Source organism: Phlebotomus papatasi, chromosome 3 (assembly GCF_024763615.1).
Source record: "Phlebotomus papatasi isolate M1 chromosome 3, Ppap_2.1, whole genome shotgun sequence".
In the NCBI taxonomy this organism is placed as follows: domain Eukaryota; kingdom Metazoa; phylum Arthropoda; class Insecta; order Diptera; family Psychodidae; genus Phlebotomus; species Phlebotomus papatasi.
The window spans coordinates 73,894,661-73,916,565 of NC_077224.1; the positions used below are offsets into that span (position 1 = coordinate 73,894,661).

The window sequence follows — 21,905 nt, forward strand, 5'->3', positions numbered from 1 at the left end:
TAGAGTAGCATCATAAGTTAAAAAACTACTTTTAGCTTATGTAAGTTTCTTTTGTTTCGAATCTATTAGTCTTACCGTGCTATCACACTAGGATTTTTTCGAATTGTAAATTTAATTTAATTTTCAGATGAATTTGAATTGATACATTTTCGCTCATTTATTGATATAAACTAATACTTGGCCCACCAAAACGTGTTTTAACACGATTAAAATAGCATAAATGTGGTTGCTCAATTGAATTTGAATTCAGCAAATTAAAATGTTAAAATTGCTCATTAATTTCAATTTTATTGCAGTTAAACAAGTAATCTTTTGAACCAAATTGTTCTTATAAAATTTATTTACTCGTAATCCTCGTAATAATTATTATTTGTGGCCAAAAAATAAGATAAGTACAGTAATTTAGTGATAAACTTATACGCGAGTGAAGCATCAGTATCGGGAGTAATTTGCTAATTTCCTCCAAAGCCATTATTGTGCCAAGAAATCTCCTGTTTTTATAACTTCACACAGATTTTTAACAAGATGTATGAGAGTCGCTTCATCAGCCCTTTCCCTACAAATCTTCCTTTTGGCTTTGGGAATCCTTCTGAATAACAGATAAGTGACTTATAAGACATTTTAAGTACTATCACGCAATTTCCGGAGTCATTCAGAATTAAAAATCTCGCGAGACTATTTAAAATAGAGCAAATTTCTTGCAAAAAGCGTCCTGATTGTGAGAATTTTCAAGTAAATTCTGGAAATCTTTATACTCAATTGGTTCAATTAAATTTAAATTTAAATTGTGAAAGTCCTAGTGTGATAGCACCCTTAAAAATATTCAGTTTTGCAAATTTTCATGATTTTGAGAGTTAAAAATAAATACAAATTTATTTTTTAATGTGGAAATTTCTTTCTTATTTTCCTTGGTAGCCCTTTCCGTAGTATTCTTCTAAGACTTGCATTAACTGCGATGATCATCGAACCAAGAATGTTCTGGAAATTTTAAATCATGATATTCACTATATCTCCTCTTTATATTTATTGGGAATTTATTTAATTGTGAATGGTAAATTCTCAATGAAAATAACAGATAATATTGTACTCAATTCTTTTATTTTTTAATAAAATTAGAAAGTATTTTGTAACTCAAATAAATTCAAGATCTTCAAAAATATCTTTCGTAAAATTTGGAGATAAAGAAGTGGGTAAAGTTAATTTTTCTTAGAACCTTGAATCCTTTATTCTAAACTTTCATAGTGTATGGTAGCTTGGGCTGATCCTTTACCGCCAAATTTTACGGTCTTAATATCTTTGAGAATGAGCGAGAGTCTGCTTGGGGATTAAGACTTAACTCTTGAAAAAACTTCTGCTATAGTTCTTTGAATTTTTAATTACGAATTTTGTGTACAAAAACGATACAAGTAAACTTGATAATGTTCACTGAATAATTAAACTTTATTTTCCCACTATTCTAAAAATGTTTTATACTTATACAATAAGTAAAGCTTCGTTATGGGGGGAATTGCGATGTTTGGGGTAGGTAGTTATATCTTTCTTCCTGTTTTTTGTTTGAAAGAGTAAAAATATTTTTTAAGCTGTAAAATAGTTTATATCTTTTGTATGTATGCTCTTGAATAGATAAATCAATAAATTCTAAAATATCGATTTCTTAGGGAGTACAATACTGCGACACTTTGGATGTTCTAAATATCCCCACTCTCATTATCTAATCTATATCTATCTCTATCACAAATTTTATTAATTTCTGATACAAATTCTAGAGCCTCTTACAATTATTTTCATTTAAGGATTGTTTAAAATTTAAAACAATTTAATATTAATCGGCACAAAACAATTCCTTATGCAGGTCCTTTTTAAGTACCTACTATCAATGCAATTATATATTTATTACCATCAAAAAGTACAGTCTTTTATCGTGTGCTTTTAATTGTCTCCAGTGAAACAGAGAACACCTTTGCACAAAATACGTTGGCGTTTTATATATTTTCGTGTAAAGAATTCTAAAAGGATAAAACTTTTTAGATGATTTTTTTCTGTTTGATGGAAAAGGTGAAACATTATTTAAATTAGTCCTAGTACATCTACTGGTTGATTAAACTTTGGGAATATTTAAACTTTCAAAGCTCTATCCATTCAAAAGTGCGAAAGTATTGCAATATTTGTAAAGTTTAAAGTTTTATTACAAGGAATTAATATTGTAATAAAATTTAAAACGCGAAGTAGGGGAAAGTACTTGGTCGTCGAACGTTCATGCCTTCGAATAATGTGAATTTTCTTTTAGTTTTCCTAAGAGATTTACATATTTCTATTAAATATTAGAGGCTTTTCATCAATTATTGATAATTTCGTGATAATTTAGTGTAAAATCTCTTACGAAACCAAAAGAAATTCACATTATTCAAAGACATGAACGTTCGAAGGGAGAGCACTTTTCCCTATATTATATTGCTCTAGAAGTCAATTTTATTTGTTTTAAAAATACTAAAATTAGAAAAAAATACAAAGATTTTTGGTGTTATGAAATATTTTTGGTTATATCAAACATAACCACAATTTTCTTAGTAGGGAAAGGCTTTCAGGCTTCGCACACTCTCTGGCTTTGAACATTTTATATTTGTCCTATACTCCTTTAATGAATCTGACCTAATTTTGCAGGAAATGTGTGACTTAAGACTAGCTATTAGATTCATTAAAGAAAAATGGGAAAAATATCAAGGGTTCGAAGGCACAGTGTGTGCGAAGCTTGAAAGCTCTCCTCTAGTCTTTTTTTTAATAAATGAATCATGCTCAAGACCTCAAGTTACGATTAATTAGGGGAAAATACTCTTCCTTTAAATGTTTGTGCCTTCGAATGATGTGAATTTATTTCATTTGTCTTAAGAGACTTACAGATAATTATCTAACTGATAATAAGTTAACTAATATTTAATAGAAATCTGTAAGTCTCTTAGTAAAAATAAAAGAAAATTCACATTATTCGCAGCATGCGCGTTCGATGGTAGAGTTCTTTCCTCTATATAAGAATGAATTAATAATACATATACTAAATTCAAAGCAATAATAATATTAATGACTAACAATAAATTTTGCATCTACAAAAGTATACTTAAAAGAAATCTTGCAATCAATTAAAAAATCGATTTGCCTGACAAATAAATGCTATTCTGAGTTCTTTCAGTCTATAACTTTTACCTATTTCACATAAATCTTCATTTTCCAATTTAATGTAAGACTTAAAATCTTCATCGTTCGCAATAACTCTTTTAAATTGCAACACACCCCTTTGGTATTTCTTCAAACATTACCGGAAATTGTTCATTTTCCTGTAAATTTTGCTACAAATTTTCCCTCTTTCTTGGTTCTTTTTTTGCTTCAACAAACATTACATACTTTGAGTTCGCTAGAATTCTGTTAAAATTCTTGAGTAATACTTCACTGTGTTGAAATAGGTAATTTTCCTAATATCTTCATCCAATAAAACAAGTTTGTGCTGTGAGAAATCTTTCAGAAAGGTATGCTAGCAAATTTCACAGAGTGGCGCCAGAAGATTCAGCCAAGAAGGGGAAAAGTAGGAAAATCACCAGGGATTTTTATGATGAATTCAGGAAGCTCAGTCCCCATGATGATTTGAGGATTTGGCGGTTGAGGAGAGAAAAAAAGGACGAGAGAGATTTTGATGATTTCATAACGACTAATTGATGGCCCTTTAATTCGACCGGAAGCATTCAATCTCTAATTCTCAATTTCCCATCATACTTTTTGGGGCTTGATTCTCTTGATCTTCCTTTTCGTCCTTTCGCACTTTCTCCCCAGGATTATCCTTTTTTTCCACACTGGCTTCTCACCCAAAATTGTGTTGATGGTTTTCGGTGCGGATAAAATTGTGGATGAAGTCTTTGGAGACACCAAAACTTTCTATTGAGATTTATACACGTGAATTTTTCGGTGACTTGACGTGCTTGGCATGATACCCCAACCCTTTTCTCAGGAGGTCTCAACTTCTTGCCTTGAATACAAAATTAGATGAGGTAATTTATGGTAAATTTTATATGCTATTACTTATCAGAATTATTTGAAAATCTCGTGCCACAAGTCACCAAAAGCCCGAAACATGTTTTATACTTTCAAATTAATACGTCGCATTATATCAAGAGCAATTTTCCTTCAAATATGTGGAATATTACAAGTGGCTGTATTTTTTTATACGTTCTCCTCCTCTAGTAAAAACTTCATCGTTGATTTCCGGAACGCTAAATTACATGATTTTAATTTTTTTACAATTATTTACACCAAAAAATTACTTTTCTTTAACAAAAATTACCAAAATGTTTTCTATTGGAGAACTAATTAACCAAGAATTAATCACATTCAAGAGCAGTAAAAGTTTTTGTGGAATACTAAAAGTTTTGTGTAACATCTGGAATATGGATCAATCCAATATTGAACTTATGACATTTAAGTAGCTAAAACTTTTGGAAAATAATAATAAAACTTTTGAATATGGTCAACTGTTATGGTGAAATTTTGTAATACAGATCCTTAAGAGATCTTGCAATTTCCTCAAACGCTTTAATGCAAAATGGTCTTTATGGTGCTCAAAGTCTGTTAAAACTTTTGAAGCATAACCCTACAGACATAATTTTTCCTCAAATTAATTTTAAATGTTGATAATTTGGATATTTTAGTCAGCAAAATGTCCTTTCAATTGCAATTCTCTGAGATATTTGGCTTCCATCAAAGCTATTCTTAACACTAAACCTACCGACCGTTTTTGGTTGTTTTTCGGTCAATTGACAAACCGCGGTAGGGTAGAATACTCAACAAATTTGTATTGGAAAAGAGCAAAAAATACTAAAAATTTAAACGCTGAAAAATATATTAAATGCGTATTTTAAGAAGTTCATAAAGTTTGATAGTGACATTGTACCATTTAAATATGTGTTAATTTTAAACCGGTCAATCTGACCGGGTTTTGGTAGGTTTATTGTTAAAGTTTGTAAGTGACTTTTGAATATTAAAAAAAAACTACTTTAAATTCAAACACTGAGAAAAAACGGGAGTGCGATTAACTCTTTTCCTCAGAACTTTAACACTTTTTAGGTGTAAAAATATATCAACATTTTTCAATGTTAATTTTACACCTTTTTAAGGGTAAAATTAACATGAAAAAGGGTAACTTTAACCCCCAATACACCCAAAAAGGTAATATTTACACCGATTTTGGATCAATACTGCACGGTGAAATTAACATTTCCGGAATTTTATTTTAACTTTTTCGGATTTTTCTCAGTGAATGCTCAAATTCGATTTGTTCAAGAGATTATAATTACTGGAACGAATTTCGTTCATTTCGGAAATCATCCGTCAAGTTCTTTTCACTATTATACCCCTCATGTCTCATAAAATAAACTGTATTATAATTTTTACAACTGCAGATTACTTTATTAAATCGAACATTACAAATAAAATACTCAAATGTACAAGTGCTTGAATATCTGGTCAGTTACACAAAATTTTCAACTAGAAAGAAAAATAATGGAGTTCTCTTGTGGATAATACATAAATTGATTTTCACTCTGAGCTAAACTTGTCGATACTATAAAATAAGCTGTTGAATTCCAAAGTCGTAAAATGCAAATCCTAGAATATATTTCATGACATTTGAAATTGATAAACGAATCTCAAGTAGTATTTTATAGAGGAAACTTACCATTTGATGTTGGTACTCTTCCAAAATCAGATGTATTTTAATAATGAGATAATATTTTCAATGCTTTCAGAATTAACAAAGTGTAAAATATCTGAAATTGAAAACATTACTTCATTTGACTATCATTTTATCCTAAAAATGATCAATATTTTAAGGATTAAACTCAGAGTACTTTCCTGATTCCTTACCTCCAGCGTATTTATTTCACAAGTTCTTCATTAATCCATTAATCATAATAATAATTATTGGAAAAGTTATTGCTGTAGTTATAGTTCTGTGCAATTAATGAGGATATATAAGGTTAATTCTCCATATTCATTTAAAAATAAGTAAAACAAGTGTTAGTACATTATTGTATTTCCAAAGGGAAATTATATGTGTGGAAGTTACATGAGAGAAGAAATATATTCTCGAATTCTTAAACCTTTTTCTATTCCTTCTTTATATCGGGTAGAAAAGGAGTCATCATTAAGTGTTTCAGATACACTTATAAATTAGTTTAAACTTTAAATGCTATTCTAACGAGTTTAGAAACTTCCTTTTTTCAAAAAATAATAAAACACTTTTTATGTTCCTTACGTGATTTGTAGTACCTCATAGAATTTGTTTAAGAACCTGACTGATAGTTACCCCGATTTAATTTAAATTTATATATTTGTGGTGCAAAATTCACTTAAAATATCTTTGAAGACGACAAACAAAATTCCCTATCAAAAAGTGTTGAGAAAAGGCGACAAAATAAGATATTTAAACTTAAGGCAATAATTCATGAGAGTAACCCATATGCCCATAGTTTTAATTGGCCCCAAAAGCAGGCTGTATGAGAAGTAAATGAATAATGCTCAATGAGCCTGGTTATAATGGACTGAATGGGGTACCATTGAGTCCTAACCTAGCTTCTTTGACCACCATGAGACGGAACTATGATTTTCGACAATGTTCCGAAATGACGAAAATACTACATTGAGACCTTTTCAACGCTTAGAAAGTAAGGGCCTTGACAGACCTGAGGATTAGCCGAGAGACGGCTTAGCGTAATTGTATTAGAAATAATGGCTAAAGTGCATTTCTATCATTTTCCACTAAGCCGTCTCTCGGCTTAAGTCTGTAGTATGTCTTAAGTATGTCTAGGGCATAATTCTACAAGAAAGGATGACCTACCAATAGATTTGCTTGATAGAGATTTTTTCTTTTTCACAACCATGTAATATATCCCATCTGCATGAGCTACATTTGCACTATCGTGCTGGATGCGCCTATTCATCATACCTTTGTGGCTGCTGCACTTGACTTCGGATAATAAACTTACTCATGATAATCCGAGTGTCCTGTCATCCCAGCCCCTACGGAAAATTAGTTGATCCTTTACGTAATGAAACTTGAAATTCAATTGCATAAATACTGAAGTCTAAGGAAAAGTCAAAGTTCCTTCATTCACAATGCTTGGTCTCTTCTTTATGCCCTAGACACACTTAGGACTTAAGCCAAGAGACAGCTTAACGTAATTATAATCAAAATAATGATTTGATTAAATTCCCGCCAGTTTCCCACTAATTAAGCCATTTCTCGGCTTAAGCCGAGAGACGGATCAGTCAGAAACAGATGGAAATATAATCTGATAATTATTTTGATTATAATTACGCCAAACCGGCTGTCGTGTTAAGTCATAAGTATATCTAGGGCTTCAGTTTCTGTATGTTGTAAAAAGTCGAATTTACAACAATATTGTCAACAGAAAGTGAGACATTTTGGTCAGTAAACAGTTAAAATCGGAAAGTAAAAAATTTACTTTGACATGTAAAGTAAGTCATACTTACTTAAATTTATATCTTGAGTATTCTTTTTTTTTGCTACCATATATTAGACTTATTTTTCTGATGATTTAGATGTTTTCTGACTTAATGGATTTTGCCAATAGCAGTTCACTACAGGGCATTAACTACGTGTAAAATAATCAGTATATTACACGGTATAAAAAATTCTTTTTTTGGAAAAACTGATCATTTTCATTAAAACAACACGGCTCGGCAGCAAAAAAGCCCCGCAAACACTTGAAAATGCAGATTTGTGTAATGTCTTTCTTTTCCACGGATCTTCTCGTGCTCTTGGCGCATAAATGATGAAATGGATGGATGGAAAAAATGATGAAAAACCTCTTGAGATTTTGTTGCTTTCTTTACCATTCACATCACCCTCAGAAAACCATCATCATGACTTTAGCTCGTGGTATTAATAAACGATGATATGGCTTTTAATTTTAACTATCGAACCATTTAATTAGAACATTGAGGCACACAAAAAAAAATTCGAGGAACTAATAAGAAAGTTAGTTTAATGGCCAGTTTGGAGCCAGAAAAAAATATGGAAGAACCTTGTCCAAGAATGGTAAACAATTAAAAGAACACGTCGTTTGTCATCCGAAAGGAGATTAACACGCTCAGTGAGATGAACCTCATGATTGTCTTCTCAGCCGTAAATCTTTCTCACATTTCTGATGATGAGACAATTTTCTCCCTGAGACACACCATTTCGATGTGCTATGGCACCAAAATGGACAACTTCCAGCAAATTAAATTTGGGCGAGTTTGAAGGTAGCAAAAGGGAAGAGGTCAGACGTGCACTTCATTAAAAATATCCCAAGACTTGTAATGATAAAATACCAATGAAAGACTCGTAAAATGTGACGCTATATCTGTTTCCCATAAAATCCACTCTTACCCTCTATTTTCCCATCATATTGGAATCCCAGAGAATTAGATGCTTTGGGGCATTGAAATTGGCAGCATGTTCAATTGGTAATTTAACAGATAGCTCACAAGATCAAAAAATATAGACTTATGTTTCAGATAAAATAGTTCAAACATCCATTGAACTGAAATTCAAGAAATATCTTTTGGAAAATTTGGGAATATCATATAACGCGATAGAGATATTGCTGAAGCTACACAGATAATATTGTATGATATTACCTAATTTTTTGACCTCACGATATTTCTACCTTCTACCATCCAAAGATTCACTTCTTCATCATATCTTTGGAAACCAGACCATTTCTTAAAAATTAAATCGCACTGTTCGTTCGTCCGGTTGCTTTTAGGGTTAGTAGCCAAACGATTGGAGATAGCGACTTGAGGTCATCAGTATTACGTGCATCATTTCATGCAAATACAAAGACCTGATTATCTTAAAGTCGATACACATAAAGATAATTAAAATTACAGCTTTAAACTGTACACATTTTCATTCTGCAATATTGGAGTACTTTTTGGAACACGATAAACTTTTAATACATATTTTCAAATTTAATTTTGTAATTTATTCTACTAACTTGAAGAAAATTATTTTAAATTAAAAAATTCTTTTGCTGTTTTATACAATTGTCCCTTTCGTACTTTTCTTTCAAAGCTTGGACAAATTGTTGTAAATCTTCTTTAATTGTCATTGAAATTGCATAGTGACAAATCGCCTGATCGGTGCCGATTTGTCAGTCTGATTGGCAGAGTGCAGCTTTAATAAACCGTCGGTGACTGTTCAGATTATTCCTCGTGGCATATGAAAATCTTACTAAAATGAAGTTGATAAATTTATACAAAATTCTTTGCAGAAAGTTCATTTATTTGACCAATAACAAAGTAGTTTATCCAAACTAGTTTCGTTTTAATAAATCAATGAGATTATGCAATGATTTATCACTATTTTGTCACTTAATATGGGTATAATTCTAATTCTTCTAACAAATTTATTACGAATTATAGACAACATTTTTACAAAATGAGTGAATAACTTCCAAGACATAAGAAAATATTTTGTAAAATTGTTGCTAAATGTTTGTGGATTGATATTAGGGATTTACGAAATGCTAGTAGATCGTACACTAAAAAGTTCGTAAAAGTTTGTAATTTTTTACAAACACTATACATAAAATAAACACTTGACGAACAATTTTTGCTCTTTACAAATATATTTGTTCATACATTTTTGTTTGTTTAACAAAACTTTATGAACAAATGACAAAATTTGAAAAACATTTTTATGTGTGTTTACAAACATTTGCAAATAAAGGTTATAAAAGAACATAATGTGAAAACACTGATGAGAGAAATCCGAGAAAGTTAAAATAACATTCCGGAAATGGTTTTTTTAACTCTACAGTATTGGTCCAAAATCGGTGTAAATATTACCCTTTTCAGGTGTATTAGGGGTTAAAGGTACCCTTTTTCATGTTAATTTTACCCTTAAAAAGGTGTAAAATTAACATAAAAAAATGTTGATATATTTTTACACCTAAAAAGTTTTATAGTTATGAAGAAAAACTGTTAGTCACACCCTCATTTTTTCTCAGTGAAGAAGTATAAATATTTACGAACTTGTTTGTGGGTTATACGGTTCACAAGCATTTCGTAAGTTCCCAGTAAGAAATCACAAACATTTCTGAAGAATTTTACGAAGTAATATTGCCTATGTAAAGGCTTCTTCACACTAAGATCAATTTATTTAGAAAAAGCATATTTAAAGAAAATTTCACCTATCATTGTAGGCAGAAACGTCTGAATTTAGAAAAAGGCAAATTCTGACGAAAATTGCTTTATTTTGCTAATAACATGTTTGCCAAATTTGATTCCTATTGGCAATACAGTAGCCGTACTCACTATGGCGCTGTTATCTTGTAATATCGTTATCTCGTTATCTCGTTATGTTCTCGTAATGTATTTTATAAATGAAAAATTATAACAAGATAACAGATTACGGAGATTACGAGATAACAACAAAAAATGTTTTTTTTATAAATTTTGGATGTAATTTTTCTATCAAATTTCTAAGTTGATTAGCTTCTCTGTCCTAAAAAAAATGGTTTGCCAAGGTTTGTTTAAGATTTGTTTTATCAAAGAAAGGGATATACAGCAGACCTTAGGATTTTAACTTTTTCATGGATCCTTTTTGATTCCCGCTTGTTTTATCGATTTATTTTTAATATAAGTAGCTAGCAGAAGTCAACATTTAATTACAATAAGTTTTTCTTTATTTAAATATTTATCAAATATTATATATCCAAACTTTCTAAAATCGACATTAAAATATGTTAAATATTTTTGATTTAAAAAAAAAAAATCAAAAATGTATTATTTCTTCAAGTACGACAGAATCTCCTCCGATGACCTTTTTTGTCCTTAAGATTGAAGATTTAATACTTCTTTCGAGGAGAGTTTCATTTATTTCATTCATTTATTTCAAATACTGCTTTTGAGCTAGAGCTCTTGAAAACAAAAATTTAGACAGAAATATAGGTGTATAAAGCTTTCAATGATTGTGTGATAGCGGCCACCGCCGTCTTATCGTTGGTAACCAACCTCTAGAGTAAAATGATGGAAAACCATAAAAATATGTAGGGAAATGCCCTAGACACATTTACGACTTAAGCCGAGAGACGACTTAGTGTTAGTGGAAAATGATGGAAATGTAGTTTGATCATTACACTATGCAACACGGTTTTGTTAACGGAGATCTCACATGGTACGTTTGATAGAGTCAAGTCCCCTGATTAAGAATCTGGTCTTGGTTTTGCTCCTATACGTAACAATTTTTTTTTATTAATACTTTTATATTTTTTCTGCTTTGCCTTACATTATCCGTTATATCTCAGGTTCTAGTGAACGGAACTTGAAAAGTGTGGATGCGTTGGAAAGCTCATTAGTCGAGCTTCAATTTTGATAATTACAAAAAACCTTGTAAAACCACTCCTTCGGGGTGTAAAATTGAAGTTTCTCTAAAAATTACCAAAAAATGGTCCTAAAGTGAGGTTTTAAAAATTTGTATAAAATAAACTAAACAAAATATTAAAAATTCAATTATACCAGGTGATAGGCCACACTTAGAACTACAATTTTGTTCATCTGAGACATCGCGCTCCGATCACTCTAAATGCCTCATTTGTTGGATTTTGTCATTTTCCAAAAATGTGAAATACCTATTTTAGAGCAAATTTCGTATAGATGGCTGATGGAACGCTAAAATGATGGCGGAATATGTTTGGTTCCTCGTAAGAGAGACGAAACATGAATACAAAAGGACACCACGCACTGGTAGAATTACCAGATCCGCCAAGGAATTTACTCAATAAAATATTTTCATAGAATATTTTCAACATTATTTCTATTTATTTTCATCCATCCATCTAATATTTCTTGTAGAGTGTAATTTTATTCCCGCGCATTAAACGAAATTTTTGAAGTACAGTTGATTGGAACTAGGAGTGATGGTTGGGGATATAAATGAAAATCGTGTTGATGTTCCCTCGATCGACTTAAAGAAGAATTTCAACATTTATATATGTTTGACATATGTTATAAAAGGTTTTCTCACACATCTATACGAAATTTGCTCTAAAATAGGTATTTCACATTTTTGGAAAATGACAAAATCCAACAAATGAGGCATTTAGAGTGATCGGAGCGCGATGTCTCAGATGAACAAAATTGTAGTTCTAAGTGTGGCCTATCACCTGGTATAATTGAATTTTTAATATTTTGTTTAGTTTATTTTATACAAATTTTTAAAACCTCACTTTAGGACCATTTTTTGGTAATTTTTAGAGAAACTTCAATTTTACACCCCGAAGGAGTGGTTTTACAAGGTTTTTTGTAATTATCAAAATTGAAGCTCGACTAATGAGCTTTCCAACGCACCCACACCCCACACTTTTCAAGTTCCGTTCACTAGAACCTGAGATATAATGGATAATGTAAGGCAAAGCAGAAAAGATATAAAAGTATTAATAAAAAAATAATGTTACGTGTTGGAGCAAAACCAAGACCAGATTCTTAATCAGGGGACTTGACTCTATCAAACGTACCATGTGAGATCTCCGTTAACAAAAAAAGTTGTGAATTTGTTGCATAGTGTTATGTTTAATATAATTACGCTAAACCGTCTTTCGGCTAATCCTCAGGTATGTCAAGTCCCTAAGGCTTTCATTACTTTATTGAACCTGACCTAATTTTCTTCAAGAAATGTTTGACTTTATATTGCCATAGGTCAGATTCATCAAAGCAATATGGGGCAAAATATGAAGTGTCAAAGCCAGACTGTGTATTTACGAAGTCTCAAGACCTTTACCTACAAATTATTTAAAATATTAAAGAGTGAAAGGTATTATTTTTTGTCCACAAGAAAATTTAAATTTCACAACAAATACTCTTTGTACAACTACGAACGATAATGAAAGGAAACTTGCATTTTCCTGAAGACTTATAACTTAACTTATATTATATATGTGATAAAATATTTAAACTCAGGGCAATTTACTTATCGTAAGTGTTTAATTTAATCTGTTGTCGTTAAATCGTGAAAAATAAATGAGGTAAAATGAAGTCACGAAAGCACGAGATGTCTTCTGTAACGATATATTGCAAAATTCATGCTAATAGTTATCGACTTTACCCAGTTTTTTTTTCCAACAAGAGACTCTCAAGTTTTTCTCAGAAAAATGTTTATAACATTTAAAATAAAAAAATATTGAAAAATGATATTTTGTCACTGAAAAAAGATTTTTTTATTGTCTAAGAAAGTGACTATGCAGAACTTTGTCTTCAATTTAATACAGCATTTGGTGAGGAAAAAGCTAGATAATAGCCAAAATCGAATTTATCATTCAGTATTGAAAATCGTGGGAAAATGGGAAAATCGTGTGTTTTTGTGCAATTTACTGCAATGTGAGACTTTGTGATTGAGTTCAGTAGAAAATTTGAATAAATGGTCTATTGATATGAGAATGCTATTCTATGCAGTTTGTGCGACAACATCAAATTGCACATTGATCTGTTTTACCCAAGGGGGAAATATATTAATGAAATTCCGTATTCAGCAGAGGAACATAACGCAATATGTGATATGCTGCAAAATTTAAAAATTCGATTTTTTTCCAGCGAACATAAAATGCATAAATTATGCTGATTTTCAACACTTTTAGTGTTCACTGGGTTCAAATAAATAAGACTAGGGTGAATGGTGGAAAGCGAGACATTTAAGAAAAAAAATCAATTTCAAATGCATTTTTAAACTGAATAAATAATTATTTTTTACCATTTTTTTGTATCATGGGATTCTTTGACAAATATTTTAACAGAATCTTAACAGTTGTTATTAATTATTGCAACCGAATAATCGGAAAATTCAGGAAATTAAAAAATAACACATTTTGAAAAGACGGACAACATTTTGGAAAGTAGGACAAAAACTTTTGGAAAGTTGGACATAGTGATATTAATGACAAAATATCATATAAAATATGTAGAAAATCAAATGCTGAGGGTTTTCTCTGTATACTTGCACATTTGATGGTTATACTAATCCCTTCTTTATGTCCGGGTAACAGTTGAGGAACGCTAATTACCAAGAACTTCCTGGACGTCCAACCAAAAAGAGGTTCTGTAAATTTCACAGACGCCTCGCGGTGTCCAGCAGTTATAGCTTTAAGGCGGATACAACATTTTAGCACATTTGGATACCAAATCCGCCCAGGTCCTTTTCCACTTGCTTTGGGAGTTCTGTAGAGGCTCCTATTTGTCTTTCACCAGGAGTTTTTGCGATATTTACTATCCATTCTGTCAGAAAAAGTGGTCTTCGGAATCTGGAAATCTTTGCAGCCTTTCTCCTGGTTAGGAGATTTTCTCCTAATCATCTGCTAACTGCTGTTTCAACTATTTCTCTGGATACTTAAGGATCTTTGTCGTTCTTGTTAACATGATTTCACTGCACAAAACCACCAAATTCATTAACCAAATCAACTTCTCCAAGATTTCATAAATCTTCTTTTGAATGCAACACGAAATTAAATCACTTTTCTATCCTTTTTAAATGTAATATTTCACAAATATTTTTTATTCACCTTTTAAATGGATGTATGTCCTTCGATATTCACTGCGGACTTAACAATATTTCACAAATTATGCCGAAAAATTAAACAAAACACTTTGATATTTTCCTAGCAACTTCCATAAGAAACAGAGAAAATGACAACTACCGTGTGAAAGTTATGAATATCACGCATACAATACATTTTTTAATTCTTCTTCCAAGTCACCCTTTGATTGTTTTATAACGATTTTTGCATTTTTAACTTCTGAAATAATCATAAAATTAAGTTTAATATTCTTTTTATCGAAAATTTAAATATTTAATTGATTTATTATCAAGTTTTTAAGGAGGTGTCTCATATTCCACACTGCTTTGTCCAATTTTCCAGACTGTCTCTCTTTAGGCAAATGACCCTATATCGCTTAATTTTTCCAATAAAAACTCTTAGCCTTTATGAGTATCCTTAAATTTTTTTAGTTTTAAAAACTTTTAGTACAAGAAAAGTAAAAAAATAGGTTCGAATTTCGTATTCGTATCCTTTTAATAAATTTTCTCTTTGGTATTAGCATAGTTCTTTTAAGAATATGTCGTTAAGAAATATCTTAAATATTCTGGTGGTTTCTTCAAAAATTTAACATGGAATTTGTTACGTTTTATTCCATCCGCTATTCTGTTTCTCAAATTTTTGCTGCATAAAATAATCGTCCTATAATTTGATAGAAATATTAATTGAAGGAGCAATCATTTTAACTTTCTATTTTTTTTTAATAAATTTATACAAGATTTTAATAGGTTATACTTGAGAATAATTTTAAATTACATGTCTTTCAGAAGAAATGGTCAATTGAAATTCTAAGTTTTAAATTTACAATGATTAATCAAGGGACATTATGCAAGTATAGGGACAAGTCATCCTCACTAATTTAATTAAAGACTGAATGAGCTTGAAACAAGGGGTGAATAAGTATGACCGACCAGCAAGTAAACCGTGAGTGGAGCCAATCTGTCTCCACCAAGATCACGCAATCAATCTTCAAGCTTGCACTGATGTCTTTCAAATGGTGCTAAACGGGAAATCAGTCTCCAAGATCACAATAATTGCTCAATCAGCCTCCAGGATCGCGCTGATTGTGAGATCAGTCTCCAAAATCGCTCTGATCGCGCAATTTGTCTCCAAAATCGCACTGATCGCGCAATCAGTCTCCAGGTTTGTCTTGATCAACACCCTAAGTGATCTGTGAGTGGCTGACCTATTTACCCCGTTGCTTGAAAGGTTTGTGAGTTTAAACATGCTATCTAAGACAATAATACAAAAAATAATAATAATGATAATTTTGTTGGCACAACATTCCGTAAAGGAACTAAGCCTTCCCTTAGCGGCAGTACAGGCCTTCCATTCTTATTTTGTTCCTAGAAATGAGATAGTCAGTCAGATACTTCTTGTAATCAATTGCAATGAAGTTCACTGGATGCAATTCGAACACTGTCAACGCCAGAAAAATTTCTCGTAACCTTAAGAGATTCGAACACGGGACACTTGCAACATAAAGCGAGCACTGTACTTCTGGATTCATTGAGTGTCTCTTAGCAAAAAGAAAAAAATATAAATAAAAGTTCTTTTATAAACGGAACAAAAAATACTAATTGTAATGTAGCCACGCTCAGCTTCAAATAGTTCGAATATAAATGACTAGGCTTATACTTGTTATCTAAATTTTTTAAAAACACAAAAACTTAAATACATTCATACTTATTTTGTTTACACAAATATTGTACTGAGCATGATCAATTTATTTTATTGGGTTGGACTTAAACTTTTCTTTCGAAATATTTATATACATCATCTTTCTCAGATATTTCCCCCTTGTTTTTATGGTGCATTTGATAAGCTGAATAATGATAGCGTTAAAGTTCTCATCCAATATCTCAGATGAGCTTTCCAAGAGCAAAAAGGATGCCATAACCACCCAGAAAAGTCCTACCTTTCCAATCGCGATTTCAACAGAAAATGCATTAATTGACGATTCCCAATTCTCTTCTGTGATTTCAGAATGCCATTAACCCAATTACTTGTCGTCGGAGTTTTGCTGACACTCCTGACTGTCGTGGCTGGAGCTGGATACCGAAAATGCCCTACAGAATGTGCCTGCAGTTCCGATTTCAAAGGGCGCCATCAGACCGTTTGCATTGGAGGTGAGTTGAGACCTTTTTACCATCCCATACGTCCCTCACCAATAAATCCCAGGGGTGTTCAACTCTGAATTACGTGCGTTTTCATTTTTCCATCTACTGTGTCATTCTTGAATTTCCAGCAGCTATTCACTTTTGTGGCTTTTTGAGAGCACGAATGTGCATTTTGGCGGAAATGAAAATTCACAGAGCAGAAACGGAATTATCTAAGTGTTGAAATTCAGGGATCTCGAGTTTCCAACAAAAGAAAATTATGGTGCTAAATAGTGCTAACATTTTGCAACTTTTCTCCTACATGCTGTAATGTGAATTTCTAGATTGATAAATTTTGATATTTTAGTAGAATTCGAGGAAGAATTTATACACAAAACTATTTCAAATTTAACATAATTATATTCATCATAATAATAATCATGTTAAGCAATTCTTGTATTTCAAAGCTCCAGCTGCTCAAATGTTCTATTGTTTGAAGTTTTATTGAATATGGGGAAAACTTTCAGTCGTGGTTTGTTGAAAATTTTCTTTCTCTTTCTTAAACGTTTGCGCCTTACTTCAACTAAAAAAGTATTTGGCATGTTCACATTCTGTGTTTTATTCTTAAAAAATAATTCATATAAAATGTAAATAGCTTTCTATGGGAGCATCTAAACGGGGCGATTTTATTTCGAAACCACCATTTTGACACAAAAATCACCCACTGAGCTTTAGACCGGTGCATTTTTGCCTATCTTTTGGCGCTTAAAATCTCCCTTTTCGAAAGCTCAATTCGTTTATGTCCGAATATTTTGACATTTCAAGCGATTTTAATTTATTTTTTTTTGTATTTCAAGAGATGTTTTTCTCGTGAACTATTTTCAAAGTTATCAAGAGTCCAAAAGCAGGTGAAATTGGGACACGATATCGAACACTCTTCTGAATGTATCGTTTAATCCTTATTAATGGTCGAATTGTTAAAGTTGCTTTATAGGAAAATAAAAACGTACGATATTTTTTTTTAAATTTAGCAACAATATTAGCATGAAATCCTGCGGTAGGACGGTTTTGATATAGAGAAAGTGTGCCCCATCTCCTCTTCCTTGGTGACGAATACTTTACCAGGCATAAATAATAACTTTACCTATCTTTAACAAATTCTTTGATTCTAAAACACTGTATGATTGACGCTCGGAACGTTTTGAAATAAAATAGAAAGTCTTCCAGACTATCTATTTTAGTTAGAGCACACTTGGAGAATTTATAACAGAGGGTGGAGGAAATTTATCTCAGGAATGAACCACTAGGGGAAATTTCCCGAGACTCATCGGTGCATAGCACAGTGGGGTGCATTTCGAAATCCCCCCGTATAGAAGACGCCTATGTGTACAAAATGTCGTTTATATTCGGAAAATTAATAACAGAATTTCGAATTTTCTTTATAAATATTTACAGTAGAGTCTCTCAAATCTGAATCTCTCAAATTCGAACGCCGTTTGGATTCAAAATGTCAATTGTGAGGTTATGTTAGAAAGTTCGTATTCTTGGTGAATGAAAATCATATTTATGTGCTTCTTCCTGAATGTTTACATATATTATGGTCGTGTAAAATGAAAAGAAAGTATGTTACCACTAAGACTTGCGAGAAAGTACGGGAATTTGATTCAAAGTACAATTTAATCTCACACAAATTTCGTTAGTTTTCGAAAAAATCGTTCGAATTTAGGAGGTGAGAAATGTCAAAAATACCCCCCGAGCGTTCGAATTTAGGAGACTCTACTGTATTAAATATCTCACCAAGAAACTAATAAAAGAAGTACTTAGGGATGGAGAGATAAATTCCAGTAAGATCGGAATATTAATAGCCTCGTTATTTAGTTTTTTTTCGCAAAAAATGTGATATCATTGACGTTCGAGGCATTTTGAAAATCAAGGTATACTTCAGTCACCATGCGGACAAAACAAGAAGTAAAAAAGTCTGTTTGGCTTTCGAAATCTATCTTCGAATTTTTTCTATAAGCGGAACTTTAATGATAATTAAGTTGAATAAGACAAATTCTTTACAATACTTATATTTAAAATTAAATAAAATTAAGAAATTAATGTGTGAACCAAAAAAAAATTGGATAAGGGTAAAAACTGTCAATACTGTAGTCCATCTAATGCTAATAGGGGGATTTTTTAGATTTAGATTCTTCGAACATATCATGTGCAAATAAGGTTCCATTTATGGTTTAGTTGATACACTGAGAAAAAAAGAGGGTGCGATTAATTTTTTTCCTCGTAATTTTAACACTTTTTAGCTTTGAAAATATATCAACATTTTTTAATGTTAATTTTACACATTTTTAAGTGTAAAATTAACATGAAAAAGGGTAACTTTAACCCATAATACACCTAAAAAGCTTAATATTTACACCGATTTCGGATCAATAATGCAGAGTAAACTTAACATTTCTGGAATGCTATTTTAACTTTTTCGGATTTCTCTCAGTGTAGATCAAACTCATTTTGTGATGCGCCTATTATGGAAATTACTTGTAGAGCACTTCCTTGAGATTTTATAATACATAAACATTTTATTTTAAAAATCTTTTATGCCTTTACTCAGCTTTTCCAATAATATTATCTGCGTCATGAAAAAATTAAATTGGCAGGTATTTTAAACTCTCTTCAGTTTCTTCCGGTGTTCGTCAGAGGATTGCCTTCTTCTCAAATCAAAGACTAAAAGTTTTTTCTCCAAAGCTTTCAACCCTCGGTATGGGTCTTCCTCAGTGGGTCAATTATAGTCTTTCTATTGATTTGGAAACGTTTTTCGTCCTCTTAACACTACACATAGCCACAAAACTTACTTTTCTTTTAGCAGCAAACAAAAAATAAAATTATATTAAGAAAAAATAATAGTAAATTTTCCCAAGAAAAGTAAGTTTTGTGGCTATGTGTAGTGTTAAGAGGACGAAAAACGTTTCCAAATCAATAGAAAGACTATAATTGACCCACTGAGGAAGACCCATACCGAGGGTTGAAAGCTTTGGAGAAAAAACTTTTAGTCTTTGATTTGAGAAGAAGGCAATCCTCTGACGAACACCGGAAGAAACTGAAGAGAATATACAACTGCGTCAGATACAGTATTCGAAGGTATTTTAAACTTTCTATTTTTGCTGAGAAACAATTGAGACATTATACCAGACATGAAGGATATTTTATTTAAGGCAAGAACCACTAGGGAGATTTATTGGGACTCACCGATGCGTAGTACAGTGGAGAATGGTTTAATAAATTCACGTATGAATGTGTTACGTCTGTGGTCTTTTTTAAGCTTTTTATAAATTCAAAAAATCTTTAATTTTTCTAAATTTTAAAGTCAATTTTAAATGTTGAACAATCCAGTAGGGGAATTCTGTAACAGTATGACGAAGACATATAACAAATTTAAAAATTTTTATGTGGTAAATTCTGAAGAACTAATCGTAGGGTGAAAGGAACACCTATTGATACTTTTAGAACTCGTGTTAGGACTTATTGACACCATACTCTGTGCCATTTAAAATACGAAATTCGAACACTTATTCTTATCGAAAAAGGCAGATTAATGAAAAAAATGTTATACTACTCAGATTTTATTGGATGCATTAAATAAATTTCAACATTTGGACAAAAGTGTCAATAGGGGTTCTCTGTCGAAGAAGTGCTCCTTCGACCCTATATCTGATTAATATCAGTTACTGAAAGATTTATAGAGCTCCTTGTATTGGCCATTCGATGCTTACTGACCTTTAAGGTTATCCTGCCCCTGACCTGGTTATCCTACCACACAAAATTGTACGTAAGAGTTTGTGAATTCCTATGGGGGAATTACAAAATGCTCGAGAATCGTATAGCCCACAAACAAATTCGTGAAAGTTTGTACTTTTTTAACAAACACTGTTCGTAAGATGATCATTTGACGAGCATCTTTTTTGTACTTTTACAAACATTTGCTCGTAAACATACAAAAAAGGTTCGTAATATTTTGTCATTTGTTCGTAAATTTTTGTTGGCCTGACAAACATTTACGAACAAATGACAAAATTTTACGAACCTTTTTTGTATGTTTACGAACATTTACGAACATTTACGAACATATATTTGTAAAATAACAACGGTCGTCAAGTGATCATGTTACGATCAATGTTTGTGAGAAAAGTACAAACTTTTACGAATTTGTTTGTGGATTATACGATTTACGAGTATTTCGTAAGATTCCAATAGGAATTCACAAACATTTACGAACAATTTTTCAAAATATTTTGTTCGGTGGACAAAAAAATTATCATAAGACATAGTTCTACTCGTTCTACTGTTGCAGAATTCATCTGTAGGATGAGCTCATTATGATGCCTGAAGCCTTATTTCAGTTTTTGATCCGTGGTAGAGATTTTTCCAAAACCGAAACAATATAATAATAATAATAATTTGTAGGCCTTTTATTTGTAAATTAGGCTTAAGAGCCTCTCTATACAGCCTCTCTATAATATCAAAAGAAGATCACTCATTTGGTCGGGATTTAAACAGTATCTGAAAATTATTTAAGACGTAAGTGCAGGTTCATAAGCACTACGTTTTCGAACCGGAAAAGGATTTTATTCAAAGCACTCAAAGTATAACTATAAATTACAACATTTTTAAATAGTTTTGCGTATATTTCCAAATTTTTTTATTTGTCGTAAGAAATTCAAAAATGATGACATCATTTATTAAAATTTAATAGAGTTAGAGTTTGAAACCTTTAAAACAAAAAATAGCAAACCTATAGAAAATCTAATGTACACATCTTAAAAAAATATATTTAGCCAGAATCTTGTATTAGTAAAGTTCTGAAAATTGACCAAACATTTACTCCTGAACTATTTTAAATGAAACTGATACAGTTTGCACCAGTTATTTAAATTTTATTTCTTATCGCCGGCATACCCAAATGCTTTCATCTCCTCAAAGGTTTGATGATAAGATCAGCGCTGTGTTAAAAAAAAAGACTTTGAATATTTCATGAGAGGTTCTTTAGCATACTCCACACATCCAATTAGGAAAATCAAATCAAACCTCAAATCTTCAGATGTTATCCCCATATCGTTGTTCAATGGAGCAATAAAAATCAAGTTGAACACCCCTCGTTGACAAAATCGAAAGGACA

At 31.5% G+C, this 21,905-nt stretch overlaps 1 protein-coding gene across 1 annotated transcript in view; it reads left to right on the top strand.

The window, feature by feature from the left end:
* Positions 1 to 21,905, top strand: part of LOC129807333 (leucine-rich repeat transmembrane neuronal protein 2) — a 127,363-nt gene that overhangs the window by 87,992 nt on the left and 17,466 nt on the right. Inside the window, exon 3 of the mRNA XM_055856529.1 lies at positions 16,620 to 16,762. Within this exon, the coding sequence (XP_055712504.1) occupies positions 16,621 to 16,762 (142 nt within the window). The 5' untranslated portion in view covers position 16,620. The remainder of the gene's footprint in view (positions 1 to 16,619; positions 16,763 to 21,905) is intronic.